This window comes from Lepidochelys olivacea, assembly GCF_965140295.1.
Source record: "Lepidochelys olivacea isolate rLepOli2 genome assembly, chromosome: 4".
NCBI classification, from domain to species: Eukaryota; Metazoa; Chordata; order Testudines; family Cheloniidae; genus Lepidochelys; species Lepidochelys olivacea.
The window spans coordinates 60,013,256-60,037,844 of NC_140414.1; the positions used below are offsets into that span (position 1 = coordinate 60,013,256).

General features: G+C 44.0%; 1 protein-coding gene across 1 annotated transcript in view; it reads left to right on the forward strand.

Annotated features, from left to right (window-relative positions):
• The first annotated feature begins 530 nt into the window (after window positions 1–530).
• The window catches only part of SMARCA5 (SNF2 related chromatin remodeling ATPase 5), a 44,503-nt gene continuing 20,444 nt past the window's right edge, over window positions 531–24,589 (forward strand). The window contains exons 1-11 of the mRNA XM_084627544.1: window positions 531–889; window positions 4,297–4,371; window positions 6,527–6,693; window positions 7,621–7,721; window positions 9,341–9,441; window positions 10,485–10,664; window positions 14,655–14,810; window positions 14,901–15,032; window positions 16,292–16,360; window positions 18,360–18,469; window positions 18,795–19,021. Coding sequence (XP_084483670.1) covers window positions 755–889; window positions 4,297–4,371; window positions 6,527–6,693; window positions 7,621–7,721; window positions 9,341–9,441; window positions 10,485–10,664; window positions 14,655–14,810; window positions 14,901–15,032; window positions 16,292–16,360; window positions 18,360–18,469; window positions 18,795–19,021 — 1,453 coding nt within the window. The 5' untranslated portion in view covers window positions 531–754. The remainder of the gene's footprint in view (window positions 890–4,296; window positions 4,372–6,526; window positions 6,694–7,620; window positions 7,722–9,340; window positions 9,442–10,484; window positions 10,665–14,654; window positions 14,811–14,900; window positions 15,033–16,291; window positions 16,361–18,359; window positions 18,470–18,794; window positions 19,022–24,589) is intronic.

Sequence of the window (24,589 nt, forward strand, 5' to 3'; positions counted from 1 at the left end):
CTTACAAGCAGGGAGCCGCCTGGGAGAGGACGGGTGGAGAGTCCCAGGGGCCAGGCGCTTCAGAAGGATGGAGGCGCCCCCTCAGTTGAAGGTTCTGCTCTGGGCCCCTAACGCTTTGCGCGGCCCTGCTCAGCGGTCCGGCAAAACGCGCAAACCAGCCGGCAAATACACCCTCCCCCGGGCCCTGCGCCTGACCTAACCCCCCTGCGGGGCCTGGGCTAACCCCTTTATTCCATTCCCCGCGCACTCCACCCCCCCAGGTGTGACGCTCCATGGGGGCGGGGCTCCATCATCAGGCTCTGCCTCGCCGCTCCTTTTACACCACCCTATGCGTGGGGGAGGGGGGGAAGTAGTGACGCAAGAAGCCTGCGGTTGTCCCGACCTAAATCCTCGCGCGAGCGCAGCCCCGCCCCCTTTTTCGTAGGAGACTCGTAGTAGTAGCAGCACCGCGTGGGTTGGCGGGGGTGCGGGAGTTGCCCAACTGGGGAAGTGTTGGCTGCGCAGGTCCGTTCGCTCCCTGCTAGAGTTCTCGCGAGAGCTGGAAGCCGGCTGGGTTGGTTCCTGGTTGGTGGGAGCGCGCTGAGAAAGCCGGGGCGGCAGCAGTGACGGGGGGCCTCAGCGCGGAGTCTGTGAGCGGCGCCCCCCCACCCCCTCCAGCAGCTGTGTGAAGGGTCGCTCCTCCTCCCCGCCCAACCGGCGCAGCGGGAGCGGGGTCCCGGCCCGGCATTGTCTGCGGGGCGGGCGCACCGGGATCATGTCCGCCGGGCAGCAGGAGCCGCCGCCCGATGAGACCCTGCCCCCCGCCAGCACCGCGCCTCCCGCAACCACTAACAACGGCAGCGAGGCCGCGGGGGCACCACCCCCCGCCGCGGGCGACGCTGACATGGAGGTGAGGACCCCCGTCCCCGAGGAATAGGAGCGTGAGCGAGGAGAGACCGCCCTGGGCTGTGGTGCCCCGATTCTCACTCCGGGGTTCTCCTGCTCCGGCCCCAGCGGTCCCCTCCGGACACTCGGGGCCCCTCTGCCCTCCACTTGGGGAGAAGGGGCCCGGGGCGGGGATGAGCCGGGCAGAGCCCCCCCCGGTCCGTTCGTAGCGCCACGCGGTAGCCGGTGCCCGAGCCCCTTTCTACCCGCCGCCCGTCGCGCCGTGCCACGAGGGTTGGGTGCGGGAGCCGCGTGGGGCAGAGACAATAGAGCGGGCGGGCGGATGAGGAGCCCTCAGCGGCGTGTGTGAGGAGGCGCAGAGCGGCAGCGGAGATGCCTCCCTCGCTGGCCGCCTACCCCGCACAGCGTGTGCGCGTCGCCTTCCTCCCCTGGGTTCAGGAATGAATGGGGTGGGGGGTGGGGGGTCAGGAAACGCGCGTTGCGTCTCCTTGTGTGCAGGGGCTGTGGGAGTCTCTCGAGTTACCAAGGGGCTGGGAAGCGGGTAGCTGTTGTGCGGCATAAAGAGCAGCTGTTACAAATGCTTCGAGCAGAAAGTAGAATCTCCTCCCTCTCAACTTCCCTTCAACGTTGTTGCTCTTTTTCTGTTCATTGCCCGGCCTGTCAGTTCGGTGGGCGCTGTGTACATCAATCCATTCAAACAGGAGGTCCCCTCCCCCTCGCTCATTGTTGGTGTGCTACAAACTTCTAGAAAGATGAGAACACCAAGAAATATCGACGGGATGCACTTTGACTAACTGATGATTTTAAAAAATTAATCTGAAATATGGATTTTGAAGGCACACTGAAATCCTCCCACCTTAACAGTTGAATTAATTCGTTCTCTCTTCCAAAGTGAGCATCCCAACAAAGACTTATGTTTAGCTATGTTTTCTCTTTAAATTAGGGAAAAATGGAGTACATTTAGCAATGTTTTATAAATCAGTGGCATTTTCTGTTATCTGAAATGTCTTATTTTGGCAACGCGTGCCTAATCCAGAAATTTCCAGGGTTTAGGAAAACCTGGGATTTGAACTAATGCCTAGAGATAATTGTTTTGAAACAGCATTTGTTTCTTTAGCCATACATGGACACCAGTTTGTTTTTTTATTGCTGAACATTTCATGTTTTGAATCATTCTTTATAGTCAACCTACGTAATCTGACTAGTTTGCAAATTACATATTTTTAAGTAGCTTCTTTAGATGAACAAATCACTAAAGCATTGGTGTAATAAATACTATTTAAACCTACAAAAGTAAGGCAACGCAGAGTTAGGGCTGTTTAAAAAAAAGTAAAAGCTAAGTGGGAAGCTGTTAAACAAGGATTTTTGATGTATGTGGTTTTTGTCTTTTGTATAGTTATAGTTCTATTAAGAAGAAACCAGACTACTTTGGATGTTTGTTTAAAATTATTTCTTGACACCTACTATATTTGGTATTTCTTTTTTTAACTGGATTGGAAAGTTTCCTGATGAAGATTTATAAGTGCTCTGCCTCCTTCCTCTAGCATATTCGTTTACGTTGATTCAGAACGAAAGGCCTTTAGCTGTCGTTACCAGATTTGCTCTTTTCCCCCCCTGAGGTTGCTTAACTAGCCAAAAAGGCAATCAGATCCCAGCCATAAACTCACTTCCTTCATCCTATATGAAGAGCTACTAGGGTCTTGTCTGCGCTAGCATTTTTTTTAATCTCCCACCATTGCACCACTACTGATGTAACTCTTCTATTAGTAACAATGGTGAAAAAGCTAGGGTAGACCAGCTGCTGGTGTTCTAAGGGTTAGAGGAGTTATGGTGATTAAAAATGTTGGTGGGCAGGGAATCTTGTTGCTATCAGTGGTAGGAGACTTGAAGGAAAAATGCTAATGTAGACACATCCTAGGAAGCCATGAAGAGCAATGACACTTCTTTGGATAGAAAGTACAGCTTCCATTTTGGGAAACATGCCATAATTAGGTAATTTTCATCTGAGAATTTTTGTTCATGTAGTTCCTTCTTATACAGAGGAGGCCAGCAACATATGAAATAAATGTTCAAAAGAGGAAAAAAGAACAGCTGATTTATTTACAAAACTTCAAGCATTACGTGAATTCAAACTTGGTTGAAGAAGTGTCTAATGGTGTCTTGACTATTTTATGAACTCCTGGTTTCAAAATCTTATTGGCATGTTAAGAGGAAAATACTTGTCCTAAATTCAGTCTACAGTTGCTGCCCATTCATTGTCTTTTTAAAGTTGTACAATGTAATCATTTGTGTGTGTATAGATTTATGTGAATAACTTGTCAAAAGTGTCTATCTCCTGTGCAGGGTTCACAACAGTTCTCCTTGTCTCTTAGCAAAAAGCAGGAGAGGGTTTCAAGTAGACCCTGGCTAGATGGGCAGCACAGTCTGATATAGAAAAGGTTGAGAACTTCTGCCTTAGTGCAGTGAATTTTCCACCTCTTTTCTGTTGGATCCTTCCCTCTTTACTGGCAAATTAAAATTCTGCTTTTACACTTTCATATCCCCTTTTGATAAGTCTTGCCTTGGCATAGTACTTACTATGTCTCCTTTTTATGTCTCTCTTCTTTCTTTTCCATCCTTTGCTTTGTGCATGTTCCTGCCTGTTCTGTTTTGATATTACTTGTCCATTACCCACTGGCCACTAGGTACTGAAGTGAGGTAAATAACTTTTTGCATAGGCCATCTATTCTAAACAGATGGTGGATGGTAATTGTCTGTAGATATCTCATTCTCTTCCCCAACCTCCTTCAGAACATATGTTGTAAAATGCTCCCTCAGGACAGTTGCATGGGGGAGGATCATGCCAGTAGTATTTCCACTTCCACTACACATTGCCTCTGTTCCTAGCACCAGAAGCAGAGTGAAACTTGTAAATTGTTAATGGAGATGCACTTGTGTGATGGGGTTATGGAGATGAAACAGAGTACTTTATTGCCAGAGGGGAGAATGGGATTTTTATTTATTCCCTATCTGAAAGGGTAGTCAAAGAAAATACCTTCGCGTTCCAGCCCCCCCCCCCCCCTTTCCAAAAAGGGAAATGTGTGTGGGGTGGAATCAAATTACTGAATGGAGACTTGTTTTTCTGTCCCAAATCTAATCATCAGTGATAATTAGTTGGTTTGGTAGGCAAAAGAAAATCAAATAGCACCTCCTTATTAATTTACCACCCTGCCACTAGGTCAAAACTAAAATTAAAACAGTGCAATTCTTGGTAAGGAAAATTGATCTTGGTTTGAATGTATCAAGGAATTGAGATAGAGGTTTCATCCTCTGGATAAATGGTAATATGAATAAAATAAGATGATTTCTGCGCAAGGCTGGATATCTTTATAAAGGAGAGTTCAATTTGTATTTAATTTTTTTCCCTCCTAGGAAGCTTTTGATGATGCATCACCAGGAAAACAAAAAGAAATCCAGGAACCAGATCCTACATATGAAGAGAAAATGGTTGGTAATTTTGAGCACATGTGCAATATGGTACAAATAGCCACTATTGATGTAATTGCTTTTTATAGAAAAGTTAATTTCTTGCTTTTATTTGAGACATCTTAACTTGTTTCCTGGTACTCTGACTAGGCAATTCTGCAGAAATCCTCATTTTGAGATTTGTAGGCTGCTTCCTCTTCATATTTTGTCCTCTACTTCTCCCTTATTTTCCCACACACCTTGACATGGTACAAGCTTCTGCAATTTTTAGTGGTCTAAATGAAGTGAGATGTCCTAGGATTTTGGGGGTACTGTTTACAAGGAGTGGTGTAATGTGAAGATCTGCCTTGTGACACATTGTTCAGACCTTGATTCTTTCCACTTGTGTTGGGAGTGGAATGGTGGTGATGTATTGAGCTTCTGGAGGGAGGGAACACTTCGCATATGTTATGCATCCTCTGGCTAGTTCAGAGCTGTGTCTCTAGACTCTTGAGGCAGTTGTGCCTGGTCGTGCAAAGGACTCAGGCCACCTTAAGAGAAGTTGAGAAATAATCATTCACCCTCTGAAACAGGAACTTGTATCTGGTCTGAGGAAGCCCATCAGTATCTTAAATCAAAACCCCATAGAATTACTCCATAACTTTCTTAAAATATAGGGTCAGATAAAGTCTAATGACCACGGCCTTTATTTTCCTGCTCTAGGAAAAAAGTTTACTATCTTACATTTTTTACTTCAAATGCTATAGCCCTATACCAGTTGTCCCCAAACTGTGGGGTGCCACACCCCTAGAGTGGTGTGGAGGAACTTTGGGGGGGCAGGGCTGGGCCAGCCCATATGGGGGGGTGGGGAGGGAGTGCCACCCAGCCCTGCTCCCAGCTGTGTTGCAGCCTCAGCACTTGGCTGTGGCTTCACACTCTCCTGCAACCCTCAGCCCTTGGCTGCAGCTTTGCTCCCTGCTCCAGCCCTGCCCCCTGACGGGAGCAGGGGGCAGCGAGCAACAGGGGTAAGGAGGGTGTGGCCATAAAAAGTTTGGGGACCACTGCCCTATACAGTAAAAGAGAGGTAGTTGTAGTGTGAGGGAAGAACAAAAAGCTATGCACCAGAAGGCTCTGTGTTGGTGCTGAAAGTTCTCTGAAGTTGTATTAATTACCAGGCAAAATAGATTTGAGATGGGAAGGCTTCAAAGTAGGTAGAGTCTTCTGAAGTAGCATGATTTAGTGGACTAGCGTACTAGACTGGGAGGCAGGAAATTCTGAGTTCTAATCCTGACTCTGAGTCATAGTGTGACCTTGGGTTGGTGACTTAATCCAGGGCTTGCAAAATGTACTAGACATCAGAACCTGATATAGAAGAACTGAGGTGTAGGGGCAATACTGCTGTGAAGACCTGCCCTCTCTTTCCCCTCCCCCCCCGCTTTAAAAGGGGATGTCACTGGCTGCTTTAAGAGGGGATATCACTAGCATTCATAACAAGTTAATGGATGATCTTCTGTCAAACTCTGGCTGGTATGTAGGGAATGAGGCCATCCACCACCCTATCTACTCTCCTGTCAAAATTTCCTTTTTTACATCCTTCCTATTAATAACTCAAGTACCTGTGTCTGCTTATAGCTTTACTAAGCTGCGGAAGCGTGAAACTGAAGTGGATGTTCTCAGTTCACTGCTTCCCTTGTGGTACTGAATTATTAACATTGAAAATTAAGGATCTTTGTCAGTTTAATACTGCTGTTTCCTGCCAAAATTATGGACAGCGGTTGCACTAAGACTTTGTGAGTCTGCACACTGACAACACTACATTAGTTTACTTACAAAAAGGTTGTCTTTGCCCTACTGGTGCTTCACCATAATAAACCAGACTTCTCATATACAGGGGTTTCTTCAGTCTTGGACATAGCAATTTGTATTTTGGAGCTTCCTGGTCTCAAAGTTAGATTTCAATCTTATTCAGGTGTCCTCTGTGACCTTGGCCTAGACTTATTCTGGGATATTTGATGGGCTCTCGTTTGATGGGCTCAAATCCATTTCACAGCCATTAACTTTTGTAGCTACCTATTTTAAAGAATAGAATTTGAATCATTCTAAGCCATTCATTGTAAATAGATTCTAAATTTTTATAATATGAGCATATTGTAATGTCTCACTTGCTCAAGTGACTTGTTTTTCATTATATCAACAGCAAACAGACAGAGCAAACAGATTTGAGTATCTGTTAAAGCAGACTGAGCTGTTTGCTCATTTCATTCAGCCTGCTGCTCAAAAGACTCCAACTTCACCTTTGAAAATGAAACCAGGACGTCCACGAATAAAAAAGGATGAGAAACAGAATCTGCTGTCAGTTGGCGAGTAAGTAATACCTCTTCTTCTAGTTATGCCTGCAGTATGTTTCTGTATTTTTTTGCAGATTAGGAGCTTCCTTTAAAAGATGAGTGATGCTGGAGGGTATTTTGCTTTATCTTCTCAAAATTGCTGATGTTTTGGCTTTGTTTTTTAGACACCCATACAGCATTATAAAATGGAGAGTCATTTTGCAAAATAACCACAGCTGTTTATAAATTGAACTTCGGTCAGAATCCAAATAATTTTTGCGGTGATGAAGTGAATGAAGAAAGAAGGTGGTGGTGGGGAATAAATTTAACGGCTCTTGAGGAATCCACGTGTACTGAATTTTGTAGGGGAACCAAAATGCTAACAAGAAATATATTTTGTTTTTGCTTTTATTGCCGTTTATAAAGTTGTAGATATTTTTCTAACTCCTGAAAGAGAGCTCCAGAGCAGTTGCCTCTGAGAAGCTTTGCAGAAGCTTAGAAACTGCCTGTTAAAAGTACAACCTCCCTGTTAGAGGATAATGTTAGCATCCTTCCTATAGTCTTTGCATTTTTGCCCTTCTCCAAGCATTTTGCTCCCTACCCTTGTATTGGAGCCCTGGTAGTAACAGAAGGAGAGAGAATATTTCTTCTACACATAGGTAAATGCAGCTGGAAGTCGAGCTGTCAGCACAGCACTAAATACTCCAATCAACATAAATCAGCAAACATAGTGACACAAAACAGTAGATGAGCATGTAAGACCATGCTGTGGAAAGAGTAATTATCCACAGCATGGTCTTACAAAGCATATTGCAAATGTTTATAAGAAATCAGTCTGCAAGTTTCTTCAGACCTCTCTTGTTTACCTTTATCAAGAATGGTATCAAGATTTTATTATGGAGCAGTCTGGTGTCTTCTCAATCTAGTTTGAAATTTGTTTTATATTTTACTTTTGATCTTTTAGCTATCGACATCGTAGAACAGAACAGGAAGAAGATGAGGAGCTATTGACAGAAAGCTCCAAGGCAACTAATGTATGCACTCGATTCGAAGATTCTCCATCATGTATGGTTTGCTCTTTCATTCTTTGTTCTTGGTAAAATCTCAGTGGACCCTACAATTCTTCTATTTCTAGTATTCTTGCATTCCTGAGAAGCGTGTCTTTCCTGCAAGATCCCCATAATCTAGAACAGTGATTCAGAAATCTTTTTTTCTGAATACCCAATTGAAGAAAATTATTGATGCCCGTGGCCCAGTGGAGCTAGGGGGGTGTGTGTGGGTGGCGCGGGGGGTGCTCAGTGCTAGGGCAGAGGGTTGGGGTGTGGGCTTACCTCGGGCGGCTTCTGGTCAGCGGCGCAGCGGGGATGCTAAAGCAGGTTTCCTGCCTGTCCCGCCACTGCGGATTATGCTGCGCCCCGGAAGCAGCCAGCAGCAGGTCCGGATCATAGCTGGAGGTGTGCAAGCAGCTCCATGTGGCTCTCGCCCTCAGGCACTGCCCGCCCTCTCAGCTCCCGGCCAGTGGGAGTGTGACGCCAATGCTTGGGGTGAGGGGCAGTGCACAGAGCCCCATAGCCGCCTCCCATGGAGGAGGAGCCGGACCTGCTGCTGGCCGCTTCTAGGGCGCAGCGTCAGAACAGGTAGGAACTAGCCTGCCTTAGCCAGGCAGCACCACCGACGGGACTTTTAACAGCCCAGTCGACAGTGCTGACCGGAGCTGCTGCGACCCAGTGCCTTACATTCTGCAACCCAGTACTGGGTCGTGACCCGCAGTTTGGAAACCACTGAGTTTATGGAAAACTGTAAATTTGCAAATGTTTGGATTTTGGATATTCGTGAATCTGTTGAGGATCTGGCAGTTTAAATTTTTAACTTGCTATGTGTCTGGAAATTTACTTTTTTAAGATGAGTTTTGATTCTGCAAAACAAAATAATTTATGCTGAAGATGTGATACCTGTGCTTCAGTAGGGAATTTTTGCACTGTGTAATTTCAATAACTTTTGCTATGAACAGCAGATGCAGGACTTTCTTCTCTGCAGCTGGGGGTAGAAAAGTAGGACTCTACTCTCTCCTTCCTGCGTCCTCACCAGAGTATTTCCATTAACAGCAGTGCTGCCTGCAAGTAGCTTTCCTTGGTAGCACAGTGAAGTCTACTGTAATGTAGTTTGACTCCTATTCAAAAGATTCAGAGCAGCAGCTGGAGTGATTTTACTGTGAATGACACACACTGGTACAGTACTTGCCAGTGGTGGGGTTTTATTTTTCAGATTATGCATACTACGTATTTAGCACCAGTCTAATCTATCTTCCAGTACAATTTAATCTAACTGATTGATTGATCTTAAATTTTGAGGAGAGATAATATACTTTAACCTGATATTGCTTGGTGGTTACAGCTTGGGTTTGAGATTCGAATTAAGATTATTACATTAGAATTTTACCACATCTAGTGATGTTGAGGGAAACACGCTCCTTATGTTTTCACTCTTCAGGCTCAGAGACGTGTATTAAGAAATGCCACAGCCTCTGCTGGCAATGTCCTAATTACTCTCTGGAAAGTATTACTGTCACATTCTCCTACCTTTAGATAAGATATACTGTCAGTTAGCAATAAGGGAATGCTGTGATGGCTTCAAATATATTTTTACAAATCTTTTAATCTGTTTTTGCATGTCCTCACTTTTAGATGTAAAATGGGGTAAACTGCGTGATTATCAGGTCCGAGGGTTGAACTGGCTCATCTCTTTGTATGAGAATGGCATCAATGGTATCCTGGCAGATGAAATGGTAAGTGCTGCTAATTTTTGTTGAGACTGTATGGGGAGAAGAGACATGAAGTGTAATCAAATTTTGGTCTAGTTAATTTTTTTTAAAAAGCTGTTTATATTGTAAAATGCAAGATGTTACTTGTTATGATATGCTTTGAATGATTTTTTTTTGTAAAATGTGGTTAATTCATACCACAACATTTTTGTTAAAACTACATGCATGACATTACTGCAACAGCTGTCAACTATGGAACAGCTTCCTTCGTGAAATGGAATCACTTGGATATGCTTATCTACCTCAAGGAAATCCAAACCCAGAAAAAGTTTGTTTTATGGAACAAACGGCCCTTTATATTATTTTAAAGCTGCAACTGTTTTGAATGGTATTCAGAAAGTTCTCATGGTAAGGAGCATTTAAGGTGCAAAAAGAATGGCAGCTGCAGGGAACCAGATGGAAGCCCTTTTCCTCGGGCCCCAGTCACTATAGAACCCTAATACAGTGAGAGAAAAAACCCCACTCCCTCTCTAGTCATCATTGCTGTAGAGAACAATTTGTGGGACACTTAGTGTTGTGAGTAGGGTTAGCTGACTTGATTGCAAAAATGCCTGTTTCCTCTAGATTAGCACTTCCCGTAATGGGAACTGTAGCAATAGGACATTTCATAGGGTGCTACCTGGTGTGCTGCACTGTCTGGCTTGATAAGGTCAAGGGTTTTTCTATACCAAATGGTAGAAGTACAATTCTAACTGGTTTCAGAGTAGTAGCCATGTTAGTCTGTATTCGCAAAAAGAAAAGGAGTACTTGTGGCACCTTAGCGACTAACACATTTATCTGAGCGTAAGCATAAGCTTTTTATTTCACTGTGTGCTTTAAAAATAAAGTAGTTGTCTGTCAGTTCAATGTATCTTGAGGATCTCTGTTTGTTGGGATTTCTTATTTTTGCTAGTTTTGTTTTCACCTGCTTTTTTAAAGTTTACCACTGAGTTGCTAAGGACATTTTTTTTTTTTTTTAAGAGAGCCTTTCCCCACTAATAATAGAAATAAATTTTAACCTCTAACAGGGTCTTGGAAAGACACTGCAAACGATTTCTCTTCTTGGGTACATGAAACACTACAGAAATATTCCTGGCCCTCACATGGTATTAGTTCCCAAATCCACTTTACACAACTGGATGAATGAGTTCAAGAGATGGGTACCAACACTCCGAGCAGTTTGTTTGATAGGTGACAAAGACCAAAGAGTAAGTATGAGACACTATTGCATATTCATATTTTTCTTCTCCCCTGCCCCAAAGTGTTTATATATGGTAGACCCAACATATAAACTTGCTACCTTGTTACGTTTTCTAATCAACAAGTAGCTGCTGTAGATTGTTCAGGAGGAAGACTAATGCTTCCAGAAGTAGATGCCACAGAATTTTCAACTTAGGCTCAGAAGTGCTCTGTATTAGATACTAGATGACACCCCTTTTTTTTTTTTTTTGCAAGCAAACAAAAATTGACAAATGAACATATAAAAGTATACAAATCTATTCAGTAACTTGGACTTTTGTTGGTCAATATAAGACCTAAAAGGGATGCTATTATTTGAAATCAATTTAAAAAAAGAAAAGTAATTTCAAGCACTCCCTGTCCTCTTTAATTTCCTCATTGAACAAGGGTGATTGGTTTGCTGCTCTTGATTTGAAGGGTGCCTACTTCTGCATAGACATCCATCCTACACACAGAAGATTCTGGAGATTCACTGTAGGTCAGGACTACTACCAAACCAGAGTGCTCCTCTTCGTCCATGCAACATCGCTATGGGTGTTCACAAAGATGATACTGGCAGCCCACTTCGGCTGCCTGGGCTCATCAGTTTCCCCTACCTCAGTGACTGGTTACTAATGGGAAAATCTAAAGAGGTGCAGATAGCAAACTGCTCCCTACTCACTCTTGCGCTCATGGGGACCTTGAGCAAATGTAGAAAAGTCTATTTTAGTTCCCCCAAGGACTATAGACTTTATTGTGGCAACCCTGGACTGTATTAGTGCCACGCTTACCTACCTCAGGACAGATTCCAGTTCATAAGAATCTCATCACTCCACCTCAGCTGCACCCGCAGATGTCTGTTCATGCCTGCCTCCTCCTTTTAGGCCATATGGCTTCATGTACTTGTGACACCCTTCACAAGACTTTGCCTTTGATGTCTGCAGGGTTCGATGCAGATAGTTTACATACTGAGTAAACAGTTTGGACAAATTAGTCTTGCCACCCCACAGAGTGCAAGTTTCCCTCTTCTGGTGGGAGAACAAGGAAGTAGTGTGTATATGTGGTTCCCTTTGACCCTCCTCCACCTACAGAGAGATTGATCACAGCTACTTCCTTACAAAGGATGGGAAGCTCAAAGTATATGGACCCCCTCCCGCCAAATTCCAGTTGCACAGAAATCTCCTGGAGCTGTGGGTAGTCCATGAAGCCTGCAAGTGGTTCATACCATTTATTGTAACCTTGTATGTCCAAGTCATGTCTGAAATGGCAAGTGTTCTGCATCAATAAACAAGGAGTAAGGTCTCCCCCTTTCTTTGTATAGAAGAAGTCACGCTTTGGAGCTGGTGTATTTTCTCTTGGCAGAGCACCTCTCAGAGATACGTAAGAAGTTAGGAGATAACCTCAAGAGGCACTTCTCCAGGGACCGCGAATGGGAGCTACATAATTCAGTGGTTCATAACGTATTTCAACAATGGGGGCCCCTATCTTGGAACCTCTCTGTGTGTCAGGAGAACAAGAAATGCCCAATCTACTGTTCTGGGGGGACTCAAGGTTAGGGATCCTGAGGAGACTCTTTTCTACTACCATTGTTGGAACAACTAACATATGCCTTCACACCTCTTCCACTCTTACCCTGGGCCCTCAGAAAGATCAAGCAAGTGGGAGCCTTGGTGATGCTTATTGTCCCAGATGGCCCAGACCATTCTGGTTTCCTGACATTCCAAATGTCAGCATGTCTATGCATCCGTATCCAGCTGTTCCTGGACCTATTGACCCAGCACAAAGACATCCCAGTCCAACTTTCCTTCACCTAACAGCCTGGTATTTGGATGGGCAAGAAACCTAGAAACGACATGCTCAGAAGAGCATATCTTTAGTAATAGGAAGGCGTCAAACAGGAATGTGCTATATTTCAGAGTAGAAATGATTTTCTGTCTGGTGTCAATACTTTCAGGTAACACCAGAAGATTCCAACATTCCTGTCACCTGAAAATATCTCCTGTCCTCAAAGACTTCAGGTGTTTCTCTTTGCTATCTCTGTGTGCACATAGCAGGTATCAGCATCTGTTCCCTTTGGTTGACAAACACTCTATCCTTACCCATCCTGTGACAGGTACATTGTTAGAACTTTTCCCCTGATATTGAAATCTATCCTGACTTGGGACCTCAGTCTAGTCCTATCAGCATTAATGAAGATTCTGTTTGAACCCTTAGACATATGTTCCTTAGCTCACCTGTTGATTTGTGGAGGCTATCACTACAGCCAGAAGAGTGGGTGAGCTGGGAGCCCTTGTGGTTAATCTGTTTTACACAGCCTTCCATAGGGACAGTGTGTCTCTGAGATTACACCCGAATTTCATCCCCAAGGTGATCTCAGAATTAATTTACCGGTCTTCTTCCTAAAGCTGTATGTCATCAATGAGGATAGGAAGCTTTGCTCTCTGGATGTCGGTTGAGCGTTGACACTACCTGCAAAGGTCTAAATCCTTTAGGAAATTATCTAGATTATTTGTATCCTTTGCAGAATGTGAAGCTATCTCATCCCAAAGACTGTCCGATTGAATTTCAGGTTGCATGTTGCTCTGTTATGAGTTAACAGCAATTCCTCCCCTAAAGAGTGTGAGGGCTCACTCACTTAAAGCTCAGTCTGCATCAATAGCGTCAGTTTGAGAAGTCCCTCTCCTGGAAATCCTTAAAGTGGCAACATGGGGCTGTGTTCACAAGATGTTATGCCCCCAGTGCAAGCTGGTACAGCATGGGTCCTTGCACCCTCCTACTCAATGAATACTACTTGTTAACTCACCCACAGTGGAATACAGATCAGGACTATCACTCAAAGAAGAAAGATTATGTACCTTAGAGTAACTGGAGTTCTTTAAGATGTGTGGTCCCTATCTGTATTCCGCTACCCTCCATTCTTCCCCTGTTCTTTGGTGCCATATCCTAGGGTTATTTTGTGGTCAGAAGGTACTAAAGAGGCAGCTGGTCTGTGCTTCCTCCACCATGACCTTGGTTCAGAGCACGAGGAGGAGAGGGGCCTAGGCATGGATTAATGTACGCTGGTAGCGAGAATCTTCTGGTCTCAAGAGCATGCACACTGGTGGTGGATTAGAGGATAGGGACCACACATCTCGAAGCCCAGTTATTGTCACATAAATAACCTTTCTTTTTGAATTCTCCACTGTTGGGCTGTATTGTAGTCCCTAGATGACTGCACTCAGTAGCTCATTTTTTTTTAAATTAGCCTAGCGGAGTCACAGCTTGGATTTGCTTTACATACTCCAGACCCGTTATACTCTAATCTAGTGGTCCCCAAACTGTTTGTTTACCTCACACCTCCCCTTACTTCTGTCCGCACCCACCCCCAGAGCCAGGAGCATAACCGCAGTTCCAGGAGGTGGGAACGCGGACAGGAGTAAGGGGGCCGAGACTGGGGCCACAGCTGGGGGTGGGGTGGGAGCAGAGCAGGGGCCGAGGCCAGCAGCCACAGTGGAGCACAGATCCCTGGGTGCAGGGCTGGTAGCCGGCGTTGAGACCAGGAGCGGAGTTTGGTGGTGCTCCCCCGAATGTTCCTCTGCACACCCCAGATTGGGGCCATTGCTCTAATCCAACTTGAAAATATTGTAACATTACTGGTGTTAGTGCTCCTTTACGATTTTTAACCTTACAATTTACCCATTCAAAAACTTTTGCGCCTACTCTTCTGGTAAAGACTGATATCTGAAGCTCACTTTTCTTCCCCACTTAAAAAATGAGATATTGGCACTTGTTCAGTCTAGTGAATCTCTAAGACTAGAAAGCACATCTGTTGCATTGAGGCTACAATGAATTTTATTTTTAACCCCTAATTTTGCAATGTGAGGGGGAAATTTTGTTTTGAACACTAGACAGAATATATTTTGATTTGATTTAATTTAGTTATGAGATATGGTAGTTAATCTTCAAGAACTAAGTTTTTCTTTTTCTTTCTTTCTAACCAGGCTGCCTTTGTCCGAGATGTACTGTTGCCAGGAGAATGGGATGTCTGTGTAACATCATATGAAATGCTCATTAAAGAGAAATCTGTGTTCAAAAAATTTAACTGGAGATATCTAGTTATAGATGAAGCCCACAGGATCAAAAATGAAAAATCAAAGGTAATTTAGAATTTACTCAAAGTAGACATTTGCATAGATTACAGATCTTTACAATAATACAGTCTTGATAATTGTCTTGATCTTTTTCAGTTGTCAGAAATTGTGAGGGAATTCAAGACGACAAATCGGCTGCTGTTAACTGGAACTCCACTTCAGAACAATTTACATGAACTCTGGGCACTTCTCAACTTTCTTTTGCCAGATGTCTTTAACTCAGCTGATGTAATGTTTTTTATTTTTCTTTAACTGAGTTTATTTAATTTTTAATCTGCTGACTTGAGAGAAATACAAATAACTTTAATAGAGCTGGTTAATTATGTTGTGACTGACAGTCCATTCATTTCTGGTTGTTGAAAGGTATAGTATGTAGATGAATTAATCCAGTATATTGTCCACTGTAAGTTGTTTTAAACATTATTGTCCACTTAGCACACACAGTGGGTGTTTCAGTCACTGCGATTTGATACTCATTTTCATGCTGATGATTTTTAAAGAAGGATTCTGTACTGTGGTATCTTAAATGACTAACTTTTATTATCTAATCAAATTTTAAGAATCATTTTGTTATTTAGTCTTCACATCTTGAAATTTAGTTAGCAAGATTTTGATTCCATATGAGTTGGGAAAGCCAATGCAATTGTGTAGTGCATTCACTGCCAGGCTTGAGTGCCTTGTGCCCACATCTGATGGTGCTGCAAAGGCAGTGTATTTAAGTCCAGATTCAGTAAGGTTGTTTTGCTTAAGGTTATGTGCTTTTGCTTAAGTACTTAGCTGAATTGGGCTTTAGCCCCTGTGGGAGAAGAAGCTTTGCAATGTATTCAGGTAGCGTGCATAGCTTCCCACCTTTTCCATCCATCAAATGCTCAGTGGCATCCAGCCAGAGCGGATAGTGATATTCTTACTATAGAAGATCTGACTGTGGTTGCTCCCTTCAGCAGAAAAGAGCTGGTACATTAAATGTTACTATGAGTGTACCGAGGTCTTCCATAATGACCATGAGAAAAAATGACCTTCATATTGGAGCAAACAAGAAACAGCACTTTGATTCCAAAAGCAACTTACTTGGCTGTTTGCTTTCTGTATTTTTCTCTTCTTTGATTTTGAACAAACTGTCTTCCTCCTATATCAGCTTCTGTTGTGAAGTCATCCTGTTTTTGTGGACAGGGTGTGGAAATAAGTATAGTGTCAAAAAATCAGCATTGTAACTTAAGGGTGAGTTATACAGTTTTTGTACTGCTATAACCATATTACTGACATAGTTAAAGCAGTACAACCTCTTGGGGGGGGATTCAGTCGTATCTAGTATAAATGTGCTTATATTATTATAGCTGATTACATATCAGTATACTTAATTACTGACATTGTGAAATTTAAATTGAATTTGTAACGGTCGTGTGGTGAACTACTTTCTTTATTGCAGTAGATTAACTTTCTTGGTGTAATAAAATGATTTCTATATATAAAACATTTTATTAATATAGGACTTCGATTCATGGTTTGATACAAATAACTGTCTTGGAGATCAAAAGCTGGTGGAACGTCTCCACATGGTAAGGTGTTTTGTTTTTTTTTGGTGTGTTTTTTGTTTTGTGTGTGTCACGTTCATATAATGTTGAATGAGTATTATGTCATTAACCAGTCCACTTGTTCCAAAGACTTTTCTGATGTCTTTGCTCATAGAACATTAAAGAAAATATCCTTATTCCAAAACATATACTAGACTTTTAGACTATTTTTCAGAATAATTGCATCCTGACTTCAGTGATGCAAAGGATGTATTTCGTTCTTAAATAGGCCTGGTTGAATAGCTTTAAGCCCAGATCTTACATTTTGAAAAAGGTATACAAATTCCAATATAAACAGGTATTGTGTGTGTTCAACCCCACCCCCCATGTTAAAAGATTATTATTAAGATTGCAAAGTCAAGCATTCATATTAGGAAATGCTTGAATTAAGGTTGTCTGTACAACTTTAATTGAGTTCCCTTGTGCATATATATTGTGATACAGTCTTTAGTTAGAAGATCACATACTGTTTTTTCCCACAGAACCCCTGCCTCATTCTGTGCACAGGATGGATGGTGCTAATTTAATGAGCAGCTATTTAATAGTTTGTTTTCTTGTCACTGTTCAAATATGTGGCCCAATGCCTTATTTACTGAACACTCTCCTAAACCCCTGTTCTGAAGACAGAATTTATTCATTTCCTCTCGCTTTTGTATGGCACTTATCTCTATAGTATCTGAGTGCTTCATAAATATTGGTAAATGTATTTTCACAACATCCCTGTGAGATGTGGGAGTATTAGCCATATTTTGCAGATGGGGAACTAAGGTACAGACAGATTATAGTCAAAAGTATCCTGTAATTCTGGGTGTATAATTTGAGATCCCTATCATTCTGAAAAATCAGGTCCTTAGCATTTTATATGTTCAAAGCACAACTCCCATATTCTTATGATCCTATTCTCCTCTGTAGGCCTGGCTCTCTGTTCTTACTAACTCTCCCATGGTGCATCAGTCTCCCCTTTTGATGAGGGTAGGTGATGCATTATGATGTCCCATGGCTGCAGTGCAGCGTGGGACATGACATCCAGCTAGGGAGGAAATAGAGACATTAGACAACCAACTATAGGTAGTATGAGGCACTATGGGGGCATATCTGAACTGAAGTATTTTATTTTTGGCAGGCAAACAATTTTCTATGGAAAACAGCCACTTGTGAAACATTTTTATTTAATTGAAAAATCATTTTTTTTGTCAAGACAGATTTGACAAAAAAATTTCACCCATTTTGAGTTGTAATGTAAGTGCATGAGAAACCAGAATATGAAACTGACCCTAAAGAAACTGAAACTGGTGAATCTAAATCTTTTTCCAGCTTGAATCATATACATTGAAAGTACCAGAAACACTAAAATGTGAAGAAAATTCAGAAAAGTAAGGTGTTCCTACTCATCTTGTCTGGCACAGATAACTCATACCACTCGGCGGGAGTCGGGGGACGACGACAAAACAAAATTCTTGTGAGATCATCTCTTAGAGAGTTAGGGCTTGATGGGCAAAAATGAGTGTGGGCATCTCCAGCAGCTTTTCATATCAGTGATGCCACTTTGATTTGTGGGGCATCCTAATGCAGCTTGGTTATCTGTTACTGCTTGCCATGCTTGATAACAAAAACAGAGGTGGGGCATTTGGATCATAGCAATACTGGTACTAACCATGCTAGTATTTCTTCCTTTTCTCCCTGTGGCTCTCAAGATGGTCTGGTTTGGATCCTTCAGAGGAAACTCAAACGTGTTCCTCTGGAAGATAGCTGTCTATGTGTTAATCATTTTTCTAGAGGACCTAGTTATGTTCTGGAGTTTGTTCCTCCTAGAATTTCAATGAAACATGGCTTTAAAGTACCAATGGATTCGTTTTCAGAAATGTATTCAGTGAATCTTCTCTATTTTATTGATAGCTCTTGCTTGTCTAGGAAATAAGAAACATGAAAGACTTTAATTTCTTGCTTTATTTGAAACTCAGTTTAAACATTCAATCTTCTCCAGGTGCTAAGGCCATTCCTCCTACGCCGTATTAAAGCTGATGTAGAAAAGAGTTTGCCTCCAAAGAAGGAAGTTAAAATTTATGTGGGTCTAAGCAAAATGCAAAGAGAATGGTAAGTAATTCAGGCATTTGTCTGTACTACTGTTAAAGCTGACTAGAAATCTGCTGTCTACAACTGAACTAATTAAACTACAACTTCTGCAGAAAAATGCTGTTGTATTGTGCAGAACCTGATTTAATTGCTTATGATGCAACCAGCTGGGAGGAATTTAATGTGTTTCCTTGTGATAGCTTTACCTAATAGCTAAGTTGCTGTTTATGCAGTCATCAGTGAGCTCTTCTTATGGAATGGGGGAAGGTCTGCTTTTGAATTCTTGCTTTATAACTTATACAATAAGAGGGCCTTTACATAATTTAAGTATCACTTTCAATTATAGGTATACACGAATCTTAATGAAGGATATAGATATATTGAACTCTGCTGGGAAGTTGGACAAAATGAGACTGTTGAACATCCTGATGCAATTGCGAAAATGTTGCAATCATCCTTACCTCTTTGATGGAGCAGAACCTGGTCCACCTTACACAACAGATATGCATTTGGTTACCAACAGTGGCAAAATGGTGGTATTGGACAAATTGCTACCAAAGTTGAAAGAACAAGGTATGACTCCTATTTCTTTCCTGATTTGTTTGAATCATTTGTCTGATTTCTTGTCTGAGTCATTTGATTTTAATAGATGGAATTTAATCTCCAGATGTATTTTCTCTGTAGATCATAGATGTTGTGGAGGGTAGGGTGGCCTCATAGGTAATTGGATCACAATCCATTAAAGGTTTTATAGATCAGGATCAGGACTTTGAAATCTGTTCTTCAGTTAAGTGGGGGCCACTGAAGCTTCAGTTGGTCCTGAATGTAGTAACCTGTTTTCTCAGCAACTGGTGCCAAAAGCACATCACTGTGGAGTTCTGCTAACTATACTGGCTCTCTATAAGATACCAGATCATATTCAAAACCTTGGTGTTAACCTTCAAGGCCCTCTATGGAATTGTTCCAAGGTACCTTGGAGCATGTCAGTCTCCCTTAATGGCAACATTCTCAGGACATATGAAATTCAAGGGGAAGCTTGTGAAAGTGGGGGAACTATGCTTTCTTGGCAACAGGGTAAAGGCTCTGGAATTCATTACTGCAGGAGCTCAGATTCACTACAGATATTCCTTCCTTCAGAACAAAGCGTAAAATTTACTAATTCAGTTAATGTTTTTACAGACAGACCTAAGCACAGCAAAGGAGGAGACAGTAGAAAACTTAGGGGCAAGGGAAGATGTTAAAGAAAAAACAGCCATAGGTAATAGGAAGTAAACCTAGGCTTAGCTCTTTGGCCTGTATTTTTTCTTTATCCCTTGGGAGATATTCAGACACTATAGTGATGGATGCCATAAGACAGGAGATAGGAGTTAACAAATCAAAATGATAGTGTTGGCATTTTTTGCTTATGAGGCTTGTTGCTATATACTGTTTCATTTTCAGCTGTCATGTGACCGTTGCCTTTAGTCCTAGAAAAAATTATCTGGATTAACTAAAAATGGATTGCAGTGAATAGGTATTTATCCAGTGTAAAGGGTAAGCGTCATAACTAACTGAACATGGAAGAAATAATGGTGGCAATTTTTTTTGCCATTTATGAACACCATAAACAGGATAGGGAGTTTGCAGTTCTGTTGTGTTGCAGTAGAGCACATTCTGGACTTACTTACCAAGACCAGCATTCAAGTGGATACTTGCCTCTCAGAGGATTTATTTTAAAAATGTGTTTAAATCTTCATACTTGTTAAATGCTTTAATGTCCCAAATTGCTCAGTTCATCTTTAAATTTTAATTTTCAAGTATTTGCACAAGGGTATGGGGGGAATGGCTTGATTTTAATTACACTTTTTTAATGAAAAGGTGAATCAGTGGTGGTTTCTATTGAAATCCTTATTTAGTGTGTGCCTTTGTGTTTTAAGTTGTCCTTGTATAGAACTTGCAGTAATGGATCAATATCATTTTCACATTAAGGATGAAGAATTTTTAAACAATATTGATATGTCTATGATAATGCTATGGACATTTATTGAGTAAAATATTGAATAGCAATATCTGACTATTGCAGGTCAGCATTATATATGTATTTCTGTTGTTCCATATTAAATGAGGTGGTTCTTCGAGTGTTTGTTCACATCAGTTCCAATCAGGTGTGCACACGTCGCATGTACAACTGTCTAAAATTTTTCCCTTAGCAGCACCTGTCGGGTCAGTCATGGAGCCTCCTGGAATGGCGCCTTTATGGCGGTCAATATATGATCCTGCCGACCCGACCCACCCTTCAGTTCCTTCTTACTGCTGGTGACGGTCATTGAAATAGCATTCACTTGCCTCACGAGTTCTTCCCTTAGCCTGTTGGTTAGGTCTATAGTTTAGCATAGGTTTCACTTCTTAGTTTAGCATAATTTAGAGTTAGGGCCCGGGGTTTCACCCTATCCATTATCTTCCCTTGGGATCAAGTGTTTAAACTGTGTGGGACCTGCAGTAAGTCCATGTCAACAGGTGACCCCCACGATGTATGCCTGAAGTGTCTGGGGGAAGAGCACCAAACAGACAGGTGCAAAATCTGCAGGTCCTTTCCACCCAGGATGAAAAAAGAGCGGGACTTCCATCTCAAACAGCTTTTGATGGAGTCCTCTCTTTGTCCTCAACCTGCCTCTGAGCCTGGGGTCCTGGCGCTGAGCTAATCAGTGCGCAGCACTCTGGCCTTGGTGCACAATACCGCAGTGAGAACAGAGTCCAGAGATCCTCGGCACTGCTCTCCAGCTCTCCAGACTACCTGGCACCGTTCGCACTTGTCAGTACCGGGGAAGAAAACTGACAGAGGCCACTCACAGAAGCCGAAGGTGTCTCACCCTCTGGGTGCATCAGCAGTGCGTCCCGGGAAGGAGCACTCTGTACCCAAGAGTCAAGAGTCAGCACTGTTGATTTTGGTTCCCTGACGGGGGAATGTTGAGTCTGGTGCCCAGTAACTCCCTCAGACAGGCAGTGCCAGGTGGAGGAATTGAAGTTACCCTCCTCCCCGGACACTTTCAAAGCTGACAGGGAGTTGTGAACTGATGGCACCGCAACTCCTGGTGGTCAGGGACCAGCCCCCTTTACCTCCACGCCTGGCACCATCTACAGGGAAACCAGCTATGATGCGGCATTCTCCTCCTGTACAGTGCCGTTGTCCTTGGTGCCGCTCCTGCTCGCCATCTCCCAGGCACTGGCAGCCATCTCGGGACCCCTTACACTTCTCCCTGGTGCCGCCCAGGCGATCTAGATCTCTGGCACTGTTAGAGAGGCAGTGATCTCCAGCACCCAGCTCTCAGCATCGATCCCCGATGCGGGGACATTGGCACTGATCCCCTGTGCAATACTGGTTGGTGCTGCCATGCTCGTCCAGGTCCAGATCGGGGTCGTTGGACTCAGATGCGGAATCATTCCACTGCTGCCACAGTGGGCGCTGTTCCCACAGACGTAGGAGCAAGACACCTGTGGCTTGGCCTCCGCACTGGCAGCCTCAGCTGCAATGGACCTTTTGGACCCCCGGGCTTATTGCCAGGTCCAGGATTTGTTCTCCAGGGACTCTTGTTCGGTTGTCTCTGAAACCAGAGCCACCCCAACCACCTAGGGATCGCCCAGCCCCTAAGGGATCAGAGACTGCTACTTTCTGTGAGCCGGTGGCCCAGGTCATCAGAGGTTGCCACGGTGACCATATCGATTGCGGACCAGGCTACGGTTGCAATGTGGGTCAGCCCACAGGGCCCAGATATCAAACAGGAGGAGGCCAGAGAGTTTGAGGGACAAGAGGACCCCGTGCCACTCCTAGCCTCATCATCCTCATCCCCGATGAGGCACTGGCAGGGGCCTTGGCTTCTGGACCTCCACCGATAGATCATAGGGCATACCAGGACCTCCTGTGCAGGATCGCCTGCAACATGGGGTTGCAGGCAGGGGAGGTTATCAAACCCTATGGTTGATATCCTAACACCAGAGGGCCTGCCCAGGGTTGCTCTGCCCAATTAAAACTCTACAGACAATGTAAAAATGCTCTGGCAGACCCTGGCATCCATTCTCCCCCTCCCCGCCCAACTGCAAGGGGCATCGAATGCAAGTACTTTGTCCCGTCCAAGGGATAGGAGTACTTGTTTCCTCAGCAGCAGCCGTGTTCCCTGGTGGTCACCACTGTTGATGTGAGAGAGAGAGAGAGAGACGGGCAACAGGGGCTGACTCCAAAATCAAAGGAGCCAAAAAGGTTAGACCTATTTGGTAGGAAGGTCTATTTTACTGGGGGCCTACAGCTGAGGATAGCTAGTCAACAAGCTATCCTTAGCAGATATAATTTCAACTCGTGGGCCTCGGTGTTTAAGTTTAAGGAGCTTATACCATCAGACTCCAGAGCCGAATTTAAGGCTATCATTGAAGAAGGAAATCAGTGGCAAGGACCTCCCTTCAAGCTTTTGTTGATGCGGTGGACTCTGCCACTCACACAGTTTCGTCTGGTCGAGCCATGAGAAGGGGTGCATGGGTGCATAGCTGCAGGCGTCTGGTCTACCTCCAGAAGTGCAGCAAACCCTGCTGGACCTTCCGGGGCACAGAGTTATTCTCAGACCAGACTGATTTTAAGTGCACAGCTTAAAGGACTCTGGCAATGATGAAGTTGCTGGGGATGCATACCCCAGCAAAACATTTCAAGCTTCAACAACGGTTCTACCCTCCTCATCCCAGACAAGACTTTTACAGGTGGCTAGAAATTTTAGGTGCAAACCAATCCACACCCAGTCAGGGCAAGGCCAGGGCCCAACCAAGCCATTGTCTGGCTCAAAGCAGGCCTTTTGAAAGTGCACCTGAGGATGGCATACCCACCATGGCACCAGATCTTCCCCCTTACTTTTTGAATTGCCTATCCCACTTCTACTGTGCATGGTCCCAAATAACATCGGACCAATGGGTTCTTCACATGGTAGAGGTGGGATATTCTCTTCAGTTCTGCTTCCTTCCTTCCTTCCCTCCCTCACTCCCTCCTCAGGGACCCTTCTTACGAGCAACTTCTTATCCAGGAGGTGTAATCGCTCCTAGATGTAGGGGCAGTGGAGGAGGTTCCTCAGGAGCAAAGCAGCAAGGGATTCTACTCTTACTTCCTCATCCCCAAGGTAAAGTGGGGGTCTCAGACCCATTTTACATCTGCGTGGTTCATGGTAAAGTTGAAATTCCACATGGTCTCCCTGAGCACAATTATCCCTTCCCTTGATCCGGGAGACTGGTACGCCACCCTCGACATGAAAGACGCGTAGTTGCACATAGCCATTCAACCTCAGCACAGACAGTTTCTGCGGTTTGTGGTCAGCCATAAACGTTACCAGTTCACGGTCCTCCCATGCGGCCTATCGACTACGCCCTGGGTATTCACCAAGTGCATGTCGGTGGTAGCAGCCTTCTTCCACAGGAGGCAGGTACAGGTATATCCCTACCTAGAAGACTGGCTGCTGTGGGGCCGTTCCAGAGAGCAGGTGGAGTCTCATGTCCAACTAGTCAATCCATGTTTTAGAGACTAGGTCTCCTCCTCAGCCTGAACAAGTCAACCCTATCACTGACCCAGAGAATAGAATTAATCAGGGCAGTGCTGGACTTGGTACAAGAGAAAGTGTACCTACCAGACACATGATTTCAAGCCATGGCAGGCATCATTCAGAGCCTCATGCAGTACCTGACCACTATGGCGCAGGGTTGCCTGGCCCTCCTTGGCCACATGGCAGCCTGCACTTACGTATCAGGCATGCCAGACTCAGGCCACCCCAAGTGTGGCTCACTTCTGTATGTCGCCCGTGGCGCAACAGGCTGGACTCAGTACTTACGTTGCTACAAGTACTCCAGTCCCTCCAGTGGTGGCTCGACCTCCGTACAGTGTGCGAGGGAGTTCCTTTCAACAACCCACCTAGACCCTAATAATGGACACGTCATCGTTGGGTTGGGGGGCACGCCTGGGGGGCCGCCAGACGCAGGAGCTGTGGTTGCAAGATGAGCTCTCTCTTCACATCAATATCAGGGAGGTCCGAGCAGCACGATTGGTGTGCCAAGCGTTCCAGTCCATACTACAAGGCCATTGTGTGGCAGTGATGACGGACAACGCCACTGCCATGTTTTACATCAACAAGCAGGGGG